The sequence below is a fragment of the Pelobates fuscus genome, chromosome 10, assembly GCF_036172605.1.
Source record: "Pelobates fuscus isolate aPelFus1 chromosome 10, aPelFus1.pri, whole genome shotgun sequence".
Taxonomy (NCBI): Eukaryota; Metazoa; Chordata; class Amphibia; order Anura; family Pelobatidae; genus Pelobates; species Pelobates fuscus.
Window position 1 is genome coordinate 151194534 of NC_086326.1, and position 19858 is coordinate 151214391.

Here is a 19858-nt window from a genome sequence, read left to right on the forward strand (position 1 = left end):
ACTTCAAGATCTGGTCAAGTAGCGGAGAATGAATTTTGAGACTGGTATTAGCAATAATATTGCATTTGGGTACAATGGAGGACATAAGTGGTTCAACTGAAGCAGAGGGCTCATATTGGCGAGATAGCGCATCGGCTTTAGAATTCTTTGACCCAGGTCTGTAAGTCAGAACGTAATTGAAATGGGTAAGAAACAACGACCAACGAGCCTGCCTGGAGGACAACCGCTTAGCCTCTCCGATATAAGACAAATTTTTGTGGTCAGTTAGAATGGTAACAGGATGTAATGTACCTTCCAATAAATGTCTCCACTCTTTCAAAGCCTTGATAACCGCTAGTAATTCTCTGTCACCAATGTCATATCTGCTTTCAGTACCGGTCAATTTTTTAGAGAAAAATCCACATGGATGTAATGGTTTATCAACCCCCAACCTTTGAGATAGAACAGCACCTAAACCAGTCTCTGATGCGTCTACCTCAAGTAGAAAAGGCAGAGAAGTGTCGGGGTGAACTAAAATTGGAGCGGAAGCGAAAAGCTCCTTGAGGGTTTTGAACGCAAGGAGAGCTTCAGTAGTCCAATTCTTAGTATCAGCCCCCTGTTTGGTCATATTAGTGATAGGTGCGATAATGGAAGAATAGCCCTTAATAAAGCGCCTATAATAATTAGAAAAACCAATAAATCTCTGTACGGCTTTAAGACCTTTGGGTAAAGGCCACTCTAGAATGGATTGGAGCTTATCCGGATCCATCTTAAATCCCTCCCCAGAGATCACATAGCCGAGAAAGGTTACCTGAGTTTGATCAAAGCTACATTTCTCCAACTTGCAGTACAAGCCATGCTGGAGAAGCTTGTGCAAAACCCTCCTGACTTGCTTGTGATGAGTCTCAATCTCACTAGAATGAATGAGTATATCATCTAGGTATACAATGACGCAATCTTGCTGAAATTCCCTAAGAACCTCATTTATCAGATCCTGGAATACAGCTGGCGCATTGCATAACCCAAAAGGCATAACAGTATATTCATAGTGACCATATCGAGTATTGAATGCCGTCATCCACTCATGTCCCTGCTGGATTCTCACCAAGTTATATGCCCCTCTGAGGTCTAACTTGGTGAAAATTGTAGAGCCCTTCAAACGATCGAAGAGTTCGGTGATCAAGGGAATCGGGTAGGCATTTTTAATGGTTATCTTATTCAAGCCTCGATAATCAATACAAGGTCTCAAAGAACCATCTTTCTTTTTAACAAAAAAAAATCCAGCCCCGGCAGGGGAGGAGGACCTCCTGATGAATCCCTTGTCTAAATTCTCGTGAATATACTCCTCTAGAACTGAGTTCTCTTTAGTAGATAATGGGTATACATGACCTCTGGGAGGCATGGTACCAGGGAGTAGGTTAATTTTGCAATCAAAGGACCTGTGTGGGGGTAAGGTATCGGCTTTCTTTTTGTCAAATACTGCCTTTAAATCTAGATACTGAGGCGGAATTTGTGTCTCTGTAGGATTGTCAGAGGTAGTCGATGTGTTAGTTAATCCGAGAGGTAAGACCTTCCGCAAGCATTTTTCTTGACAATTCTTTCCCCACGAAACTATCTCCCCAGACTCCCAATTAATAATAGGGTTGTGTCTCCTCAACCAGGAGTACCCCAGGACTATGGGAATAGACGGAGAAGAAATGAGCATTAAGGATATATCCTCTTTATGTAGGATGCCAACAGTTAAGTTAATCGGTATGGTCTCATGGAAAATAACAGGCTCAAGTAACGGTCTACCATCGATGGCCTCAACAGCCAGTGGTGTCTCTTTTAACTGGGATGGGATAGCATGCTTGGCAACAAAACCCTGATCTATAAAGCTCTCAGCAGCTCCAGAATCGATTAGTGCCATAGTCTTTACTACTCCCTTCTCCCACCTCAAAGAAACGGGTAACAGAAGCCTGAACTCTTTGTAGTTGTGAATAGAGGACAAAGTAGAAACACCCAAGGCCTGTCCTCTAGAGAAACTTAGGTGCGAGCGTTTCCCGAACGATTAGGACAATTTAGGCGTAAATGTCCTCTGACTCCACAATACATACATAAACCCTCCCTTCTTCTGTACTGTCTCTCTCTCTCTGTGAGATGAGTACTGCCTATCTGCATAGGTTCAGAAATACGTAAGTCCTCGAACTCAGAATTTTGAAAGTTAGGCGCTAGTTTAAAGGAGGGTCTACGGTTCCTATCTCGAGTGTTCTGCCTCTCTCTTATGCGTTCATCAATACGAGATATAAAAGAAATTAAATCCTCCAAATTCTCAGGGAGTTCTCTAGTAGCGACCTCGTCAAGAATTACATCTGATAACCCATTCAGAAACACATCTATATAAGCCTGTTCGTTCCACTTAACTTCTGCCGCCAAGGACCTGAACTCTAGTGCATAGTCCACAAGTGTTCGATTGTCCTGTCTAAGGCGCAACAGTAATCTAGCTGCATTGACCTTTCTACCAGGAGGGTCAAAAGTTCTTCTAAACGCAGCTACAAAGGCATTATAATTATAGACTAGTGGATTATCATTCTCCCATAAAGGATTGGCCCATCTCAGAGCTTTCTCAATGAGTAAAGTAATAACAAATCCAACCTTCGCTCTATCTGTAGGATAAGAGCGGGGTTGTAATTCGAAATGGATGCTAATCTGGTTCAGAAAACCACGGCACTTCTCCGGTGACCCGCCATAGCGTACTGGTGGGGTAATACGGGAAGAAGCACCTACAGTGGCTACCTCTAGACCTGAGACTGCAGGAGAAATAGAAGGAGTACGTGTCTCCTCAGGTGGGTTACTAGCACGAGACAAAAGTGCCTGTAGTGCTAATGCCATCTGATCCATCCTATGTTCCATGGCGTCAAACCTGGGATCAGAAGAACCAAGCTGACTATTTGTACCTGCAGGATCCATTGGCCCTGTCGTAATGTCAGGATCGGGACAGGGATCCAACACGCAGAGTACAAAGAGTGGAAAGGTACGTATACCGGGCCTTAGAATGGCCGGACTAACGTACCGAGAGTAATAGAGAATAGTCAGAGACAAGCCGAGGTCGAGGGAACGAGAAGACAGATGAGCGAGAGACAAGCCGGGTCAAGGGAGAACAGAGAAGCAGGGAAGTACAACAAGCCGAGTCAAAACCAAATAGAGCAAACTAGAATACCAGAGCACTGAGTGACTAGACAAGCTAGAACCACGACAGGGCAATGAGCTGAAGAGAGAAGTAAGCTTAAATACCCTGGCTCCGGATGGTAAGCACGCCTCTGACAAGTGCCGATTGGATATCGGACACTTGAGTGGCAGGTCGCTCGTGATAGCGTCATGACGTCACGTATTGAGCGTCCTGCTAGAAAAGGACGTGGATTCCTCGCGGCCGGTGTTTAAGTGGCTGGATGAACCGCGAGGAACGGAGGAAACAGCTCGCCTGGACGGATAAACCACCAAGTCTCTACCTCCCTTAGAGGTAGAGGCCTCAGGTACCCTGACACCAGAGAATAGTCAGAATACTTGCCAAGGTCAGGGACACAGAATGAGACACAACGATGAGGGAAAGCCAAAAGTCAGGTGTGAAGAATCACCCTTCACTCATTCAGTTTTCTCCCTCCCTGCTACTTTATTCATGTATTTATTACCTTTTGTAGCGGAGCGGCAATATTAAATCCCACGATCTCCACTGGTATTAAAGGTAAATCCACAGTCAGCGCTGAAAAGTAAGGCAATATCCCAAATCTCCCAGTAACCGGACAAAACACAGTTCTGGGAGTCAACTGAGGTCTTTATTCATTGCTTCCGGTATTTATGCAAGTCCCCATGCAAGGGGTTTCTTTACTGACCTAGCAGGGGTAACACAGTGAGGGACTACATGGGGGACTTAACATTTGTAGCAATTCTCCCATCAGGCACTGCTGCACGAGAGGGACACTCCCACTGAAATACACCGTTAAGTGGATTATCCCTCCGTGCAGCAGAACCGGCAATTCACATGAAAATCTATAACTTCAATAATATTCACTTTATTTGCACGAACGGACGTTCAGTAGATAGCTGGGGTCTGAGTGCACATTTCGTGTGATTACCGCTCAGATCCCAGCTAAACCAACCGAATGCCGTTGAATTAGTTAAAAAGTACCGAACACCGATGGGGAGCCGTAATAGGAGAAGACCGGAGCTCCCGAACGGCCTGGAAGTACAGCGATGTTCGTGTCGTCGAGTAGCCGTATTCAGTTCCACGCGCTCGACGACCAAACACCGCTGGGGAGACAAAAGATCCAAGATGGCCGACCGCCGCGTGGTCGGTAGTCGAACGACGGCCACCTAGGAACACACTTAATTACCGATAGCAACAATGTTGCAATCCGGTAATTGGTGCCACACGACCCTCAGTGTGTGGGCTTGGGTTCGGTACATAATTTGTTTCCCGAACAGCCGGTAAAACAGCTGTTCGTGAAACAGCTAGGTAAATGCTAGCGGCTTTCGGCTGCCAGCGTGCGAATTCTATAGGAATTACCAGCACAGATACATTTCTATACAGCAAGAACAGTACATTAAACACAAAATGGCAGCAATGTTCTGGACAACCTTTAAGGACACAGTTTTCTAGTCTGAAGTGGCTAGGTTTGCCACACCTTTATTACTGGTTCATTCGTTACTTGCCTTTATTCGGTAAAATAGTAATCTTACCGAACGAAGACCACCCTGGGTAGCAATTAAAACTTCGAACTCTGAGTAACTGCACAAAAACCGCAAGTTAATTGACTGCTCCGAGGTGGCCCCCATTTCAGCCTACGAACACGTGGCGAGAAAATTGGATGGCGCCCATCTTAATTCCCGAACGGCGGTCAGTGTGACTTGGTCGTCGAGTGCCTGGAACTGTTTTCGGCATGGCACTTGACGAACACCCGGTCCCCCTCTGGAAGTCCCATACGAAAACCTTCTAAATACAGTAGAAAAACGGCGTTGGGGAGTTTGTAACAGAAGAACGAGTGAAGCATTCTCCACGAACCAGATTAAAAATACTTACAGCGGTTTTCGTGCAAATTTCATCCGAAGAAGACAGTCTCTTGTCCCTGATTCTATGGAACTCTGAGTCGGCTACAATCTCGTGAAGAGACGGTCAAACTTTCACACGGTATAACTTTACCCAACAGATTTTCACGAATGTTTTATATGTTGCTCACATCACCCTCAGCTACCCAGGGATATGGTATTTTATATTAATATGTTATGTATAAAGTATATTTTTAAGAATTGTGAAAAATTTAAACTTTTCTGGCCAGTAGATAATTGTAAAATAAAGGATCACCAGAAGAAGAATTACTTCCCTTCTGATAAATAGGAAGGTTAAGGTAATGGTCTCAAGAAAAGTGTGTAACTCCTCAAATCCCAGTAAATCAACCCACACCTTAGGCTGAAAAAGTAATAGAAAGAATAAGGATAGCAAAAGGAAAGAATCCTATTGCTGAGACCAGGAGATCGTTACTAACACTTATAATAATAGAATAGGTATATTCAAAACCACAGTATTTAGAATGGGATAGGAAATTAGCAACAGTGGTGGGTCTGCTAAACAATGTTATACAATAAATAAATCACAGTAGCAATAATAATGCTCAAATCTTCAATATGCGCAAACCAGATGGAAATGTGTAAATTGTAACAATAAGTTGTGAAAATTGTAACAGTCCATAGTAATTTGAACCACCATCCGTGGGTGAAACAGTCCTAATAAGTCTTTTAAGCTGTATGCTCCTATTTGTGGCTAGAATCCCTTCTATTGAAACAGCAGGGAAAAGCTGGCCAGTGGGAGCACAATATTATTCTAGTAACACACTGAAAATTATATTTAATAGTATGGTGGATGATCTCCATACTGACATTACCCAGAATCCCTCACCTCTCAAGTCAGCAGGTAGATGATCTCCATAATGACATTACCCAGAATCCCTCACCTCTCCAGTCAGCAGGTAGATGATCTCCATAATGACATTACCCAGAATCCCTCACCTCTCCAGTCAGCAGGTAGATGATCTCCATACTGACATTACCCAGAATCCCTCACCTCTCCAGTCAGCAGGTAGATGATCTCCATAATGACATTACCCAGAATCCCTCACCTCTCCAGTCAGCAGGTAGATGATCTCCATACTGACATTACCCAGAATCCCTCACCTCTCCAGCCAGCAGGTAGATGATCTCCATACTGACATTACCCAGAATCCCTCACCTCTCCAGTCAGCAGGTAGATGATCTCCATACTGACATTACCCAGAATCCCTCACCTCTCCAGCCAGCAGGTAGATGATCTCCATACTGACATTACCCAGAATCCCTCACCTCCCCAGTCAGCAGGTAGATGATCTCCATAATGACATTACCCAGAATCCCTCACCTCTCCAGTCAGCAGGTAGATGATCTCCATACTGACATTACCCAGAATCCCTCACCTCTCCAGCCAGCGGGTAGATGATCTCCATACTGACATTACCCAGAATCCCTCACCTCTCCAGTCAGCAGGTAGATGATCTCCATACTGACATTACCCAGAATCCCTCACCTCTCCAGTCAGCAGGTAGATGATCTCCATAATGACATTACCCAGAATCCCTCCCCTCTCCAGTCAGCAGGTAGATGATCTCCATAATGACATTACCCAGAATCCCTCCCCTCTCCAGTCAGCAGGTAGATGATCTCCATACTGACATTACCCAGAATCCCTCACCTCTCCAGTCAGCAGGTAGATGATCTCCATAATGACATTACCCAGAATCCCTCACCTCTCCAGCCAGCAGGTAGACTATCTCCATGCTGACATTACCCAGAATCCCTCACCTCTCCAGTCAGCAGGTAGATGATCTCCATACTGACATTACCCAGAATCCCTCACCTCTCCAGCCAGCAGGTAGATGATCTCCATACTGACATTACCCAGAATCCCTCACCTCTCCAGCCAGGAGGTAGATGATCTCCATAATGACATTACCCAGAATCCTTCACCTCTCCAGCCAGCACGTAGATGATCTCCATACTGACATTACCCAGAATCCCTCACCTCTCCAGTCAGCAGGTAGATGATCTCCATACTGACATTACCCAGAATCCCTCACCTCTCCAGTCAGCAGGTAGATGATCTCCATGCTGACATTACCCAGAATCCCTCACCTCTCCAGCCAGCAGGTAGATGATCTCCATACTGACATTACCCAGAATCCCTCACCTCTCCAGTCAGCAGGTAGATGATCTCCATAATGACATTACCCAGAATCCCTCACCTCTCCAGTCAGCAGGTAGATGATCTCCATAATGACATTACCCAGAATCCCTCACCTCTCCAGTCAGCAGGTAGATGATCTCCATGCTGACATTACCCAGAATCCCTCACCTCTCCAGTCAGCAGGTAGATGATCTCCATGCTGACATTACCCAGAATCCCTCACCTCTCCAGCCAGCAGGTAGATGATCTCCATAATGACATTACCCAGAATCCCTCACCTCTCCAGCCAGCAGGTAGATGATCTCCATGCTGACATTACCCAGAATCCCTCACCTCTCCAGCCAGCAGGTAGATGATCTCCATGCTGACATTACCCAGAATCCCTCACCTCTCCAGCCAGCAGGTAGATGATCTCCATAATGACATTACCCAGAATCCCTCACCTCTCCAGCCAGCAGGTAGATGATCTCCATAATGACATTACCCAGAATCCCTCACCTCTCCAGCCAGCAGGTAGATGATCTCCATAATGACATTACCCAGAATCCCTCACCTCTCCAGCCAGCAGGTAGATGATCTCCATGGTGACATTACCCAGAATCCCTCACCTCTCCAGTCAGCAGGTAGATGATCTCCATAATGACATTACCCAGAATCCCTCACCTCTCCAGCCAGCAGGTAGATGATCTCCATGGTGACATTACCCAGAATCCCTCACCTCTCCAGTCAGCAGGTAGATGATCTCCATACTGACATTACCCAGAATCCCTCACCTCTCCAGCCAGCAGGTAGATGATCTCCATAATGACATTACCCAGAATCCCTCACCTCTCCAGTCAGCACGTAGATGATCTCCATACTGACATTACCCAGAATCCCTCACCTCTCCAGTCAGCAGGTAGATGATCTCCATAATGACATTACCCAGAATCCTTCACCTCTCCAGCCAGCAGGTAGATGATCTCCATAGTGACATTACCCAGAATCCCTCACCTCTCCAGCCAGCAGGTAGATGATCTCCATAATGACATTACCCAGAATCCCTCACCTCTCCAGTCAGCAGGTAGATGATCTCCATATGACATTACCCAGAATCCCTCACCTCTCCAGTCAGCAGGTAGATGATCTCCATACTGACATTACCCAGAATCCCTCACCTCTCCAGTCAGCAGGTAGATGATCTCCATACTGACATTACCCAGACTCCCTCACCTCTCCAGTCAGCAGGTAGATGATCTCCATACTGAAATTACCCAGAATCCCTCACCTCTCCAGTCAGCAGGTAGATGATCTCCATAATGACATTACCCAGAATCCCTCACCTCTCCAGTCAGCAGGTAGATGATCTCCATACTGACATTACCCAGAATCCCTCACCTCTCCAGTCAGCAGGTAGATGAGCTCCATGGTGACATTACCCAGAATCCCTCACCTCTCCAGTCAGCAGGTAGATGATCTCCATACTGACATTACCCAGAATCACTCACCTCTCCAGTCAGCAGGTAGATGATCTCCATGGTGACATTACCCAGAATCCCTCACCTCTCCAGTCAGCAGGTAGATGATCTCCATAATGACATTACCCAGAATCCTTCACCTCTCCAGCCAGCAGGTAGATGATCTCCATGGTGACATTACCCAGAATCCTTCACCTCTCCAGCCAGCAGGTAGATGATCTCCATGGTGACATTACCCAGAATCCCTCACCTCTCCAGCCAGCAGGTAGATGATCTCCATAATGACATTACCCAGAATCCCTCACCTCTCCAGTCAGCAGGTAGATGATCTCCATATGACATTACCCAGAATCCCTCACCTCTCCAGTCAGCAGGTAGATGATCTCCATGGTGACATTACCCAGAATCCCTCACCTCTCCAGCCAGCAGGTAGATGATCTCCATGGTGACATTACCCAGAATCCCTCACCTCTCCAGTCAGCAGGTAGATGATCTCCAGGCTGACATTACCCAGAATCCCTCACCTCTCCAGCCAGCAGGTAGATGATCTCCATGGTGACATTACCCAGAATCCCTCACCTCTCCAGTCAGCAGGTAGATGATCTCCATACTGACATTACCCAGAATCCCTCACCTCTCCAGCCAGCAGGTAGATGATCTCCATACTGACATTACCCAGAATCCCTCACCTCTCCAGTCAGCAGGTAGATGATCTCCATAATGACATTACCCAGAATCCCTCACCTCTCCAGTCAGCAGGTAGATGATCTCCATATGACATTACCCAGAATCCCTCACCTCTCCAGTCAGCAGGTAGATGATCTCCATACTGACATTACCCAGAATCCCTCACCTCTCCAGTCAGCAGGTAGATGATCTCCATGGTGACATTACCCAGAATCCATCACCTCTCCAGTCAGCAGGTAGATGATCTCCAGGCTGACATTACCCAGAATCCCTCACCTCTCCAGCCAGCAGGTAGATGATCTCCATGGTGACATTACCCAGAATCCCTCACCTCTCCAGTCAGCAGGTAGATGATCTCCATACTGACATTACCCAGAATCCCTCACCTCTCCAGCCAGCAGGTAGATGATCTCCATACTGACATTACCCAGAATCCCTCACCTCTCCAGCCAGCAGTTAGATGATCTCCATACTGACATTACCCAGAATCCCTCACCTCTCCAGCCAGCAGGTAGATGATCTCCATGGTGACATTACCCAGAATCCCTCACCTCTCCAGTCAGCAGGTAGATGATCTCCATACTGACATTACCCAGAATCCCTCACCTCTCCAGTCAGCAGGTAGATGATCTCCATGGTGACATTACCCTGAATCCCTCACCTCTCCAGTCAGCAGGTAGATGATCTCCATACTGACATTACCCAGAATCCCTCACCTCTCCAGTCAGCAGGTAGATGATCTCCATGGTGACATTACCCAGAATCCCTCACCTCTCCAGCCAGCAGGTAGATGATCTCCATAATGACATTACCCAGAATCCCTCACCTCTCCAGTCAGCAGGTAGATGATCTCCATACTGACATTACCCAGAATCCCTCACCTCTCCAGTCAGCAGGTAGATGATCTCCATACTGACATTACCCAGAATCCCTCACCTCTCCAGCCAGCAGGTAGATGATCTCCATGGTGACATTACCCAGAATCCCTCACCTCTCCAGTCAGCAGGTAGATGATCTCCATACTGACATTACACAGAATCCCTCACCTCTCCAGTCAGCAGGTAGATGATCTCCATGGTGACATTACCCAGAATCCCTCACCTCTCCAGTCAGCAGGTAGATGATCTCCATACTGACATTACCCAAAATCCCTCACCTCTCCAGTCAGCAGGTAGATGATCTCCATGGTGACATTACCCAGAATCCCTCACCTCTCCAGTCAGCAGGTAGATGATCTCCATGGTGACATTACCCAGAATCCCTCACCTCTCCAGTCAGCAGGTAGATGATCTCCATACTGACATTACCCAAAATCCCTCACCTCTCCAGTCAGCAGGTAGATGATCTCCATAATGACATTACCCAGAATCCCTCACCTCTCCAGTCAGCAGGTAGATGATCTCCATAATGACATTACCCAGAATCCCTCACCTCTCCAGTCAGCAGGTAGATGATCTCCATACTGACATTACCCAGAATCCCTCACCTCTCCAGCCAGGAGGTAGATGATCTCCATAATGACATTACCCAGAATCCCTCACCTCTCCAGTCAGCAGGTAGATGATCTCCATACTGACATTACCCAGAATCCCTCACCTCTCCAGTCAGCAGGTAGATGATCTCCATACTGACATTACCCAGAATCCCTCACCTCTCCAGCCAGCAGGTAGATGATCTCCATAATGACATTACCCAGAATCCCTCACCTCTCCAGTCAGCAGGTAGATGATCTCCATACTGACATTACCCAGAATCCCTCACCTCTCCAGTCAGCAGGTAGATGATCTCCATACTGACATTACTCAGACTCCCTCACCTCTCCAGTCAGCAGGTAGATGATCTCCATACTGAAATTACCCAGAATCCCTCACCTCTCCAGTCAGCAGGTAGATGATCTCCATAATGACATTACCCAGAATCCCTCACCTCTCCAGTCAGCAGGTAGATGATCTCCATACTGACATTACCCAGAATCCCTCACCTCTCCAGTCAGCAGGTAGATGATCTCCATGGTGACATTACCCTGAATCCCTCACCTCTCCAGTCAGCAGGTAGATGATCTCCATACTGACATTACCCAGAATCCCTCACCTCTCCAGTCAGCAGGTAGATGATCTCCATGGTGACATTACCCAGAATCCCTCACCTCTCCAGCCAGCAGGTAGATGATCTCCATAATGACATTACCCAGAATCCCTCACCTCTCCAGTCAGCAGGTAGATGATCTCCATATGACATTACCCAGAATCCCTCACCTCTCCAGTCAGCAGGTAGATGATCTCCATGGTGACATTACCCAGAATCCCTCACCTCTCCAGCCAGCAGGTAGATGATCTCCATGGTGACATTACCCAGAATCCCTCACCTCTCCAGTCAGCAGGTAGATGATCTCCAGGCTGACATTACCGAGAATCCCTCACCTCTCCAGCCAGCAGGTAGATGATCTCCATGGTGACATTACCCAGAATCCCTCACCTCTCCAGTCAGCAGGTAGATGATCTCCATACTGACATTACCCAGAATCCCTCACCTCTCCAGCCAGCAGGTAGATGATCTCCATACTGACATTACCCAGAATCCCTCACCTCTCCAGTCAGCAGGTAGATGATCTCCATACTGACATTACCCAGAATCCCTCACCTCTCCAGTCAGCAGGTAGATGATCTCCATACTGACATTACCCAGAATCCCTCACCTCTCCAGTCAGCAGGTAGATGATCTCCATACTGACATTACCCAGAATCCCTCACCTCTCCAGTCAGCAGGTAGATGATCTCCATGGTGACATTACCCAGAATCCCTCACCTCTCCAGTCAGCAGGTAGATGATCTCCATACTGACATTACCCAAAATCCCTCACCTCTCCAGTCAGCAGGTAGATGATCTCCATAATGACATTACCCAGAATCCCTCACCTCTCCAGTCAGCAGGTAGATGATCTCCATAATGACATTACCCAGAATCCCTCACCTCTCCAGTCAGCAGGTAGATGATCTCCATACTGACATTACCCAGAATCCCTCACCTCTCCAGCCAGGAGGTAGATGATCTCCATAATGACATTACCCAGAATCCCTCACCTCTCCAGTCAGCAGGTAGATGATCTCCATACTGACATTACCCAGAATCCCTCACCTCTCCAGTCAGCAGGTAGATGATCTCCATAATGACATTACCCAGAATCCCTCACCTCTCCAGTCAGCAGGTAGATGATCTCCATACTGACATTACCCAGAATCCCTCACCTCTCCAGTCAGCAGGTAGATGATCTCCATACTGACATTACCCAGAATCCCTCACCTCTCCAGTCAGCAGGTAGATGATCTCCATAATGACATTACCCAGAATCCCTCACCTCTCCAGTCAGCAGGTAGATGATCTCCATACTGACATTACCCAGAATCCCTCACCTCACCAGTCAGCAGGTAGATGATCTCCAGGGTGAACTCAGAGATTCTCTCAGCCACTTTATTCTTGTCTTTGTTCATTGTCACAGTTACTAGGATTCCTTGATGACACAATTATCCTTGTAATGATCTCTGTAATAAATGAGATATACAAATGATTAATTTATAGAAGTACATTACGTCTGTAAGCATCACCATACAACGTGGACAGAGATGATGACCTGTGGATGATTTCTGTCAGTGTAACCCAGCGGAGGGATTGTGCTTTACTGTTAGCATGACCATACATTGGGAAAGAAAAATGGAATGTGGGTGTTTTCTGTCAGAAATGGGACACTAGATTTTCATCTATTAATCATGAAGACCCTGCTGATTTGTTGTCACACAGAATTTAGCTTTATGGAAATGGTAATTAGGAATGACTTGAAACGGACCAGAACTGGAGAGAGATAAAATTAGGAATATGGTCATAGGAGGAATCAAATCTAGAGAGAATGGCAGGATTGAGAATACAGAAACAGTTAAAGGATGGCAAGTGGTGGACTGAAGAAGGAGTTACAGTCATGGCCAAGTGTTTGAGTAGAGAGAGAAGGGAAGCAGTGAAGGTGGATGAAGATATTTGTTACAATGAAGGTTAGGAGAAGGTTTGAAAGAGATGGACTGAAGACAGAATCGCAGTGACAGGCAGTGAATATGAAGATAAAAGGAGAGAGAGATGCAGTGAAATACTGGTGAGGATATGAGGAGATGCAGTGAGGTTAAGGGAAGGTATAAAAAGATACAGTAAGGGGATGCTATGAGGAGAGGCAGTAACGGCGAGGGGAAGGAACGAGGAGAGGCAGTGACGGTGAGGGGAAGGTATGAGGAGATGCAGTGACGGTAAGGGGAAGGTATGAGGAGATGCAGTGACGGTGAGGGGAAGGTATGAGCAGATGCAGTGACGGTGAGGGGAAGGTATCAGGAGATGCAGTGACGGTGAGGGGAAGGTATCAGGAGATGCAGTGACGGTGAGGGGAAGGTATGAGCAGAGGCAGAGATGGTGAGTGGAAGGTATCAGGAGATGCAGTGACTGTGAGGGGAAGGTATCAGGAGATGCAGTGACTGTGAGGGGAAGGTATGAGGAGATGCAGTGACGGTGAGGGGAAGGTATCAGGAGATGCAGTGATGGTGAGGGGAAGGTATGAGGAGAGGCAGAGATGGTGAGAGGAAGGTATGAGGAGAGTCAGAGATGGTGAGAGGAAGGTATGAGGAGAGGCAGTGATGGTGAGAGAAAGGTATGAGGAGAGGCAGTGACGGTGTGGGGAAGGTATGAGGAGATGCAGTGACGGTGTGGGGAAGGTATGATTAGATGCAGTGATGGTGAGAGGAAGGTTTGAGGAGAGGCAGTGACAGTGAGAGGAAGGTATGAGGAGAGACAGTGACGGTGAGGGGAAGGTATGAGGAGATGCAGTGATGGTGAGAGGAAGGTTTGAGGAGAGGCAGTGACGGTGAGGGGAAGGTATGAGGAGAGGCAGAGGTGGTGAGAAGAAGGTATGACGAGAGGCAGTGACGGTGAGGGGAAGGTATGACGAGAGTCAGAGATGGTGAGAAGAAGGTATGACGAGAGGCAGTGACGGTGAGAGGAAGGTATGAGCAGAGGCAGAGACGGTGAGGGGAAGGTATGAGGAGAGGCAATGATGATGAGGGGAAGGTATGAGGAGAGGCAGTGACGGTGAGAGGAAGGTATGAGGATAGGCAGTGACGGTGAGGGAAAGGTATGACGAGAGGCAGTGATGGTGAGAGGAAGGTATGAGGAGAGGCAGTGATGGTGAGAGGAAGGTATGAGGAGAGGCAGTGATGGTGAGGGGAAGGTATGAGGAGAGGCAGTGACGGTGAGAGGAAGGTATGAGGAGAGGCAGTGATGGTGAGAGGAAGGTATGAGGAGAGGCAGAGATGATGAGGGAAAGGTATGAGGAGAGGCAGTGACGGTGAGGGGAAGGTATGAGGAGAGGCAGTGACGGTGAGGGGAAGGTATGAGGATAGGCAGTGACAGTGAGGGGGAGGTATGAGGATAGGCAGTGACAGTGAGGGGGAGGTATGAGGAGAGGCAGTGACAGTGAGGGGGAGGTATGAGGAGAGGCAGTGACGGTGAGGGGAAGGTATGAGGATAGGCAGTGACAGTGAGGGGGAGGTATGAGGAGAGGCAGAGTAGAGGCAGTGTAGAAGTGAATGAATCCAAGTAAATTCAAACAATGTGCATTAAACCGGTTATAGTCATAATATATATACTGCATATTCTTGTATTACACATACTAACTGCCACGCATTGATAGGTTACTATATTAATATACAGGGGGCGGGGGCCGCAGGAGGCAGTGTATTAAATAAAAGTGGTGGGAGTGGGGGCAGTCTGTTAAATTGGTATAAGATTGTGGGGAGAGGGCAGTGTATTAGAGGGGGCGCAGGAAGCTGTGTATTAGATTGTGGGGACAGGGAAGTGTATTAGAGGGGGCGCAGGAAGCTGTGTATTAGATTGTGGGGAGAGGGCAGTGTATTAGAGGGGGGCAGGAAGCTGTGTATTAGATTGTGGGGAGAGGGCAGTGTATTAGAGGGGGCAGGAAGCTGTGTATTAGATTGTGGGGAGAGGGCAGTGTATTAGAGGGGGGCAGGAAGCTGTGTATTAGATTGTGGGGAGAGGGCAGTGTATTAGAGGGGGCGCAGGAAGCTGTGTATTAGATTGTGGGGAGAGGGCAGTGTATTAGAGGGGGGGCAGGAAGCTGTGTATTAGATTGTGGGGAGAGGGCAGTGTATTAGAGGGGGCAGGAAGCTGTGTATTAGATTGTGGGGAGAGGGAAGTGTATTAGAGGGGGGGGCGCAGGAAGCTGTGTATTAGATTGTGGGGAGAGGGCAGTGTATTAGAGGGGGCAGGAAGCTGTGTATTAGATTGTGGGGAGAGGGAAGTGTATTAGAGGGGGGGGGGCGCAGGAAGCTGTGTATTAGATTGTGGGGAGAGGGCATTGTATTAGAGGGGGGGCAGGAAGCTGTGTATTAGATTGTGGATAGAGGGCAATGTATTAGAGGGGGGGCAGGAAGCTGTGTATTAGATTGTGGGGAGAGGAGTGTATTAGAGGGGGCGCAGGAAGCTGTGTATTAGATTGTGGATAGAGGGCAGTGTATTGGGGGGGCGCAGGAAGCTGTGTATTAGATTGTGGGGAGAGGGCATTGTATTAGAGGGGGCGCAGGAAGCTGTGTATTAGATTGTGGGGAGAGGGCAGTGTATTGGGGGGGCGCAGGAAGCTGTGTATTAGATTGTGGGGAGAGGGCATTGTATTAGAGGGGGCGCAGGAAGCTGTGTATTAGATTGTGGGGAGAGGGCAGTGTATTAGAGGGGGGGCAGGAAGCTGTGTGTTAGATTGTGGGGAGAGGGCAGTGTATTAGAGGGGGCAGGAAGCTGTGTATTAGATTGTGGATAGAGGGCAGTGTATTAGAGGGGGCAGGAAGCTGTGTATTAGATTGTGGGGAGAGGGAAGTGTATTAGAGGGGGCAGGAAGCTGTGTATTAGATTGTGGATAGAGGGCAATGTATTAGAGGGGGGGCAGGAAGCTGTGTATTAGATTGTGGGGAGAGGAGTGTATTAGAGGGGGCGCAGGAAGCTGTGTATTAGATTGTGGATAGAGGGCAGTGTATTGGCGGGGCGCAGGAAGCTGTGTATTAGATTGTGGGGAGAGGGCATTGTATTAGAGGGGGCGCAGGAAGCTGTGTATTAGATTGTGGGGAGAGGGCAGTGTATTGGGGGGGCGCAGGAAGCTGTGTATTAGATTGTGGGGAGAGGGCATTGTATTAGAGGGGGCGCAGGAAGCTGTGTATTAGATTGTGGGGAGAGGGTAGTGTATTGGGGGGGCGCAGGAAGCTGTGTATTAGATTGTGGGGAGAGGGCATTGTATTAGAGGGGGCGCAGGAAGCTGTGTATTAGATTGTGGGGAGAGGGCAGTGTATTGGGGGGGCGCAGGAAGCTGTGTATTAGATTGTGGGGAGAGGGCATTGTATTAGAGGGGGGGCAGGAAGCTGTGTATTAGATTGTGGGGAGAGGAGTGTATTAGAGGGGGCGCAGGAAGCTGTGTATTAGATTGTGGGGAGAGGGCAGTGTATTAGAGGGGGCAGGAAGCTGTGTATTAGATTGTGGGGAGAGGGCAATGTATTAGAGGGGGGGCAGGAAGCTGTGTATTAGATTGTGGGGAGAGGAGTGTATTAGAGGGGGGGGCAGGAAGCTGTGTATTAGATTGTGGATAGAGGGCAGTGTATTAGAGGGGGCAGGAAGCTGTGTATTAGATTGTGGGGAGAATGAAGTGTATTAGAGGGGGCGCAGGAAGCTGTGTATTAGATTGTGGGGAGAGGGCAGTGTATTAGAGGGGGGGCGCAGGAAGTTGTGAATTAGATTGTGGGGAGAGGGAAGTGTATTAGAGGGGGGGCGCAGGAAGCTGTGTGTTAGATTGTGGGGAGAGGGCAGCGTATTAGAGGGGGGCGCAGGAAGCTGTGTATTAGATTGTGGGGAGAGGGAAGTGTATTAGAGGGGGCAGGAAGCTGTGTATTAGATTGTAGGGAGAGGGCGGTGTATTAGAGGGGGGGCGCAGGAAGCTGTGTATTAGATTGTGGGGAGAAGGCATTGTATTAGGGGGAAGGGCGCAGGAAGCTGTGCATTAGATTGTGGGGAGAGGGCATTGTATTAGGGGGAAGGGCGCAGGAAGCTGTGTATTAGATTGTGGGGAGAGGGCATTGTATTAGGGGGAAGGGCGCAGGAAGCTGTGTATTAGATTGTGGGGAGAGGGAATTGTATTAGGGGGAAGGGCACAGGAAGCTGTGTATTATATTGTGGGGAGAGGGTGGTGTATTAGAGGGGGGGCGCAGGAAGCTGTGTATTAGATTGTTGGGACAGGGTGGTGTATTAGAGGGGGCGCAGGAAGCTGTGTATTAGATTGTGGGGAGAAGGAATTGTATTAGGGGGAAGGGCGCAGGAAGCTGTGTATTATATTGTGGGGAGAGGGTGGTGTATTAGAGGGGGGGGGGCGCAGGAAGCTGTGTATTAGATTGTGGGTAGAGGGCATTGTATTAGAGGGGGGGCAGGAAGCTGTGTATTAGATTGTGGGGAGAGGGAATTGTATTAGGGGGAAGGGCGCAGGAAGCTGTGTATTATATTGTGGGGAGAGGGTGGTGTATTAGAGGGGGGGGGCGCAGGAAGCTGTGTATTAGATTGTGGGTAGAGGGCAGTGTATAAGGGTGGGGTGGGGGGGGGGCAGGAAGCTGTGTCAAACTCTTTTTTTTTTTTTTAGACCACACAAACCTAAACCTTATTTATTTGGCCTGTGTTAGCCTGAGTTTGACATGCTTGATGTACAGGCTATAATAATATTATACAGGTTATAATATAGGGACACTATAGTCACCAGAACAACTACAGCTTATTGAATTTGTTCTGGTGAGTAGAATCATTACCTTCAGGCTTTTTGCTGTAAACACTGTCTTTTCAGAGAAAATGCAGTGTTTACATTACAGCCTAGGGATAACGTCACTGGCCACTCCTCAGATGGCTGTTAGAGATCCTTCCTGGGTCATGGCTGCCTAAAATGCATCCAAACATTCAGTATCTCCTCCCTCTGCATGCAGACACTGAACTTTCCCCATAGAGATTCATTGATTCAATTCATCTCTATGAGGAGATGCTGATTGGCCAGGGCTGTGTTTGACAAGGAGGAAGATCAGGGGCAGAGCCAGCACAATTCAGTCTCAGCCAATCCTATGGAGAAGCATTGTGATTGGACCAGGCCACCACTTCTGCTTATGTCAGCAGGCAGTGGGCAGATCTAAAGGAAACCGAGCCAGAGCTAGCAGCTTCAGGCTTGAATACAAGTAAGTTTTCTATTTTTAGGGAGGCATGAGGGAACCAGGGGGGCTAGATGGTAGTAATTATAATAATGATACACAGATTATACTAATAATGTACAGGGTATAATATCAATGTTATGATATAGTAATTATAATAATGATACACAGATTATACTAATAATGTACAGGGTATAATATCAATGTTATGATATAGTAATTATAATAATGTACAGGGTATAATATCAATGTTATGATATAGTAATTATAATAATGTACAGGGTATAATATCAATGTTATGATATAGTAATTATAATAATGATACACAGATTATACTAATAATGTACAGGGTATAATATCAATGTTATGATATAGTAATTATAATAATGATACACAGATTATACTAATAATGTACAGGGTATAATATCAATGTTATGATATAGTAATTATAATAATGATACACAGATTATACTAATAATGTACAGGGTATAATATCAATGTTATGATATAGTAATTATAATAATGTACAGGGTATAATATCAATGTTATGATATAGTAATTATAATAATGATACACAGATTATACTAATAATGTACAGGGTATAATATCAATGTTATGATATAGTAAGTATAATAATGATACACAGATTATACTAATAATGTACAGGGTATAATATCAATGTTATGATATAGTAAGTATAATAATGATACACAGATTATACTAATAATGCACAGGGTATAATATCAATGTTATGATACAGTAATTATAACAGGGTATAATATCAATGTTATGATACAGTAATTATAATAATGATACACAGATTATACTAATAATGTACAGGGTATAATATCAATGTTATGATATAGTAATTGTAATAATGATACACAGATTATACTAATAATGTACAGGGTATAATATCAATGTTATGATATAGTAATTATAATAATGATACACAGATTATACTAATAATGTACAGGGTATAATATCAATGTTATGATATAGTAATTATAATAATGATACACAGATTATACTAATAATGTACAGGGTATAATATCAATGTTATGATATAGTAATTATAATAATGATACACAGATTATACTAATAATGTACAGGGTATAATATCAATGTTATGATATAGTAAGTATAATAATGATACACAGATTATACTAATAATGTACAGGGTATAATATCAATGTTATGATATAGTAATTATAATAATGATACAC

At 46.4% G+C, this 19858-nt stretch overlaps 1 protein-coding gene across 3 annotated transcripts in view; it reads right to left on the reverse strand.

Moving 5' to 3' along the window:
• Window positions 1-19858, reverse strand: part of LOC134575206 (oocyte zinc finger protein XlCOF7.1-like) — a 38287-nt gene that overhangs the window by 11526 nt on the left and 6903 nt on the right. For 2 of the 3 annotated variants that reach the window (XM_063434453.1, XM_063434454.1), the window contains exon 2: window positions 12780-12908. In XM_063434453.1, coding sequence (XP_063290523.1) covers window positions 12780-12857 — 78 coding nt within the window. In that variant the 5' untranslated portion in view covers window positions 12858-12908. Of the gene's footprint in view, window positions 1-9151; window positions 9701-12779; window positions 12909-19858 lie in introns of those variants that run through there. The other variant, XM_063434455.1, reaches the window with a different exon arrangement.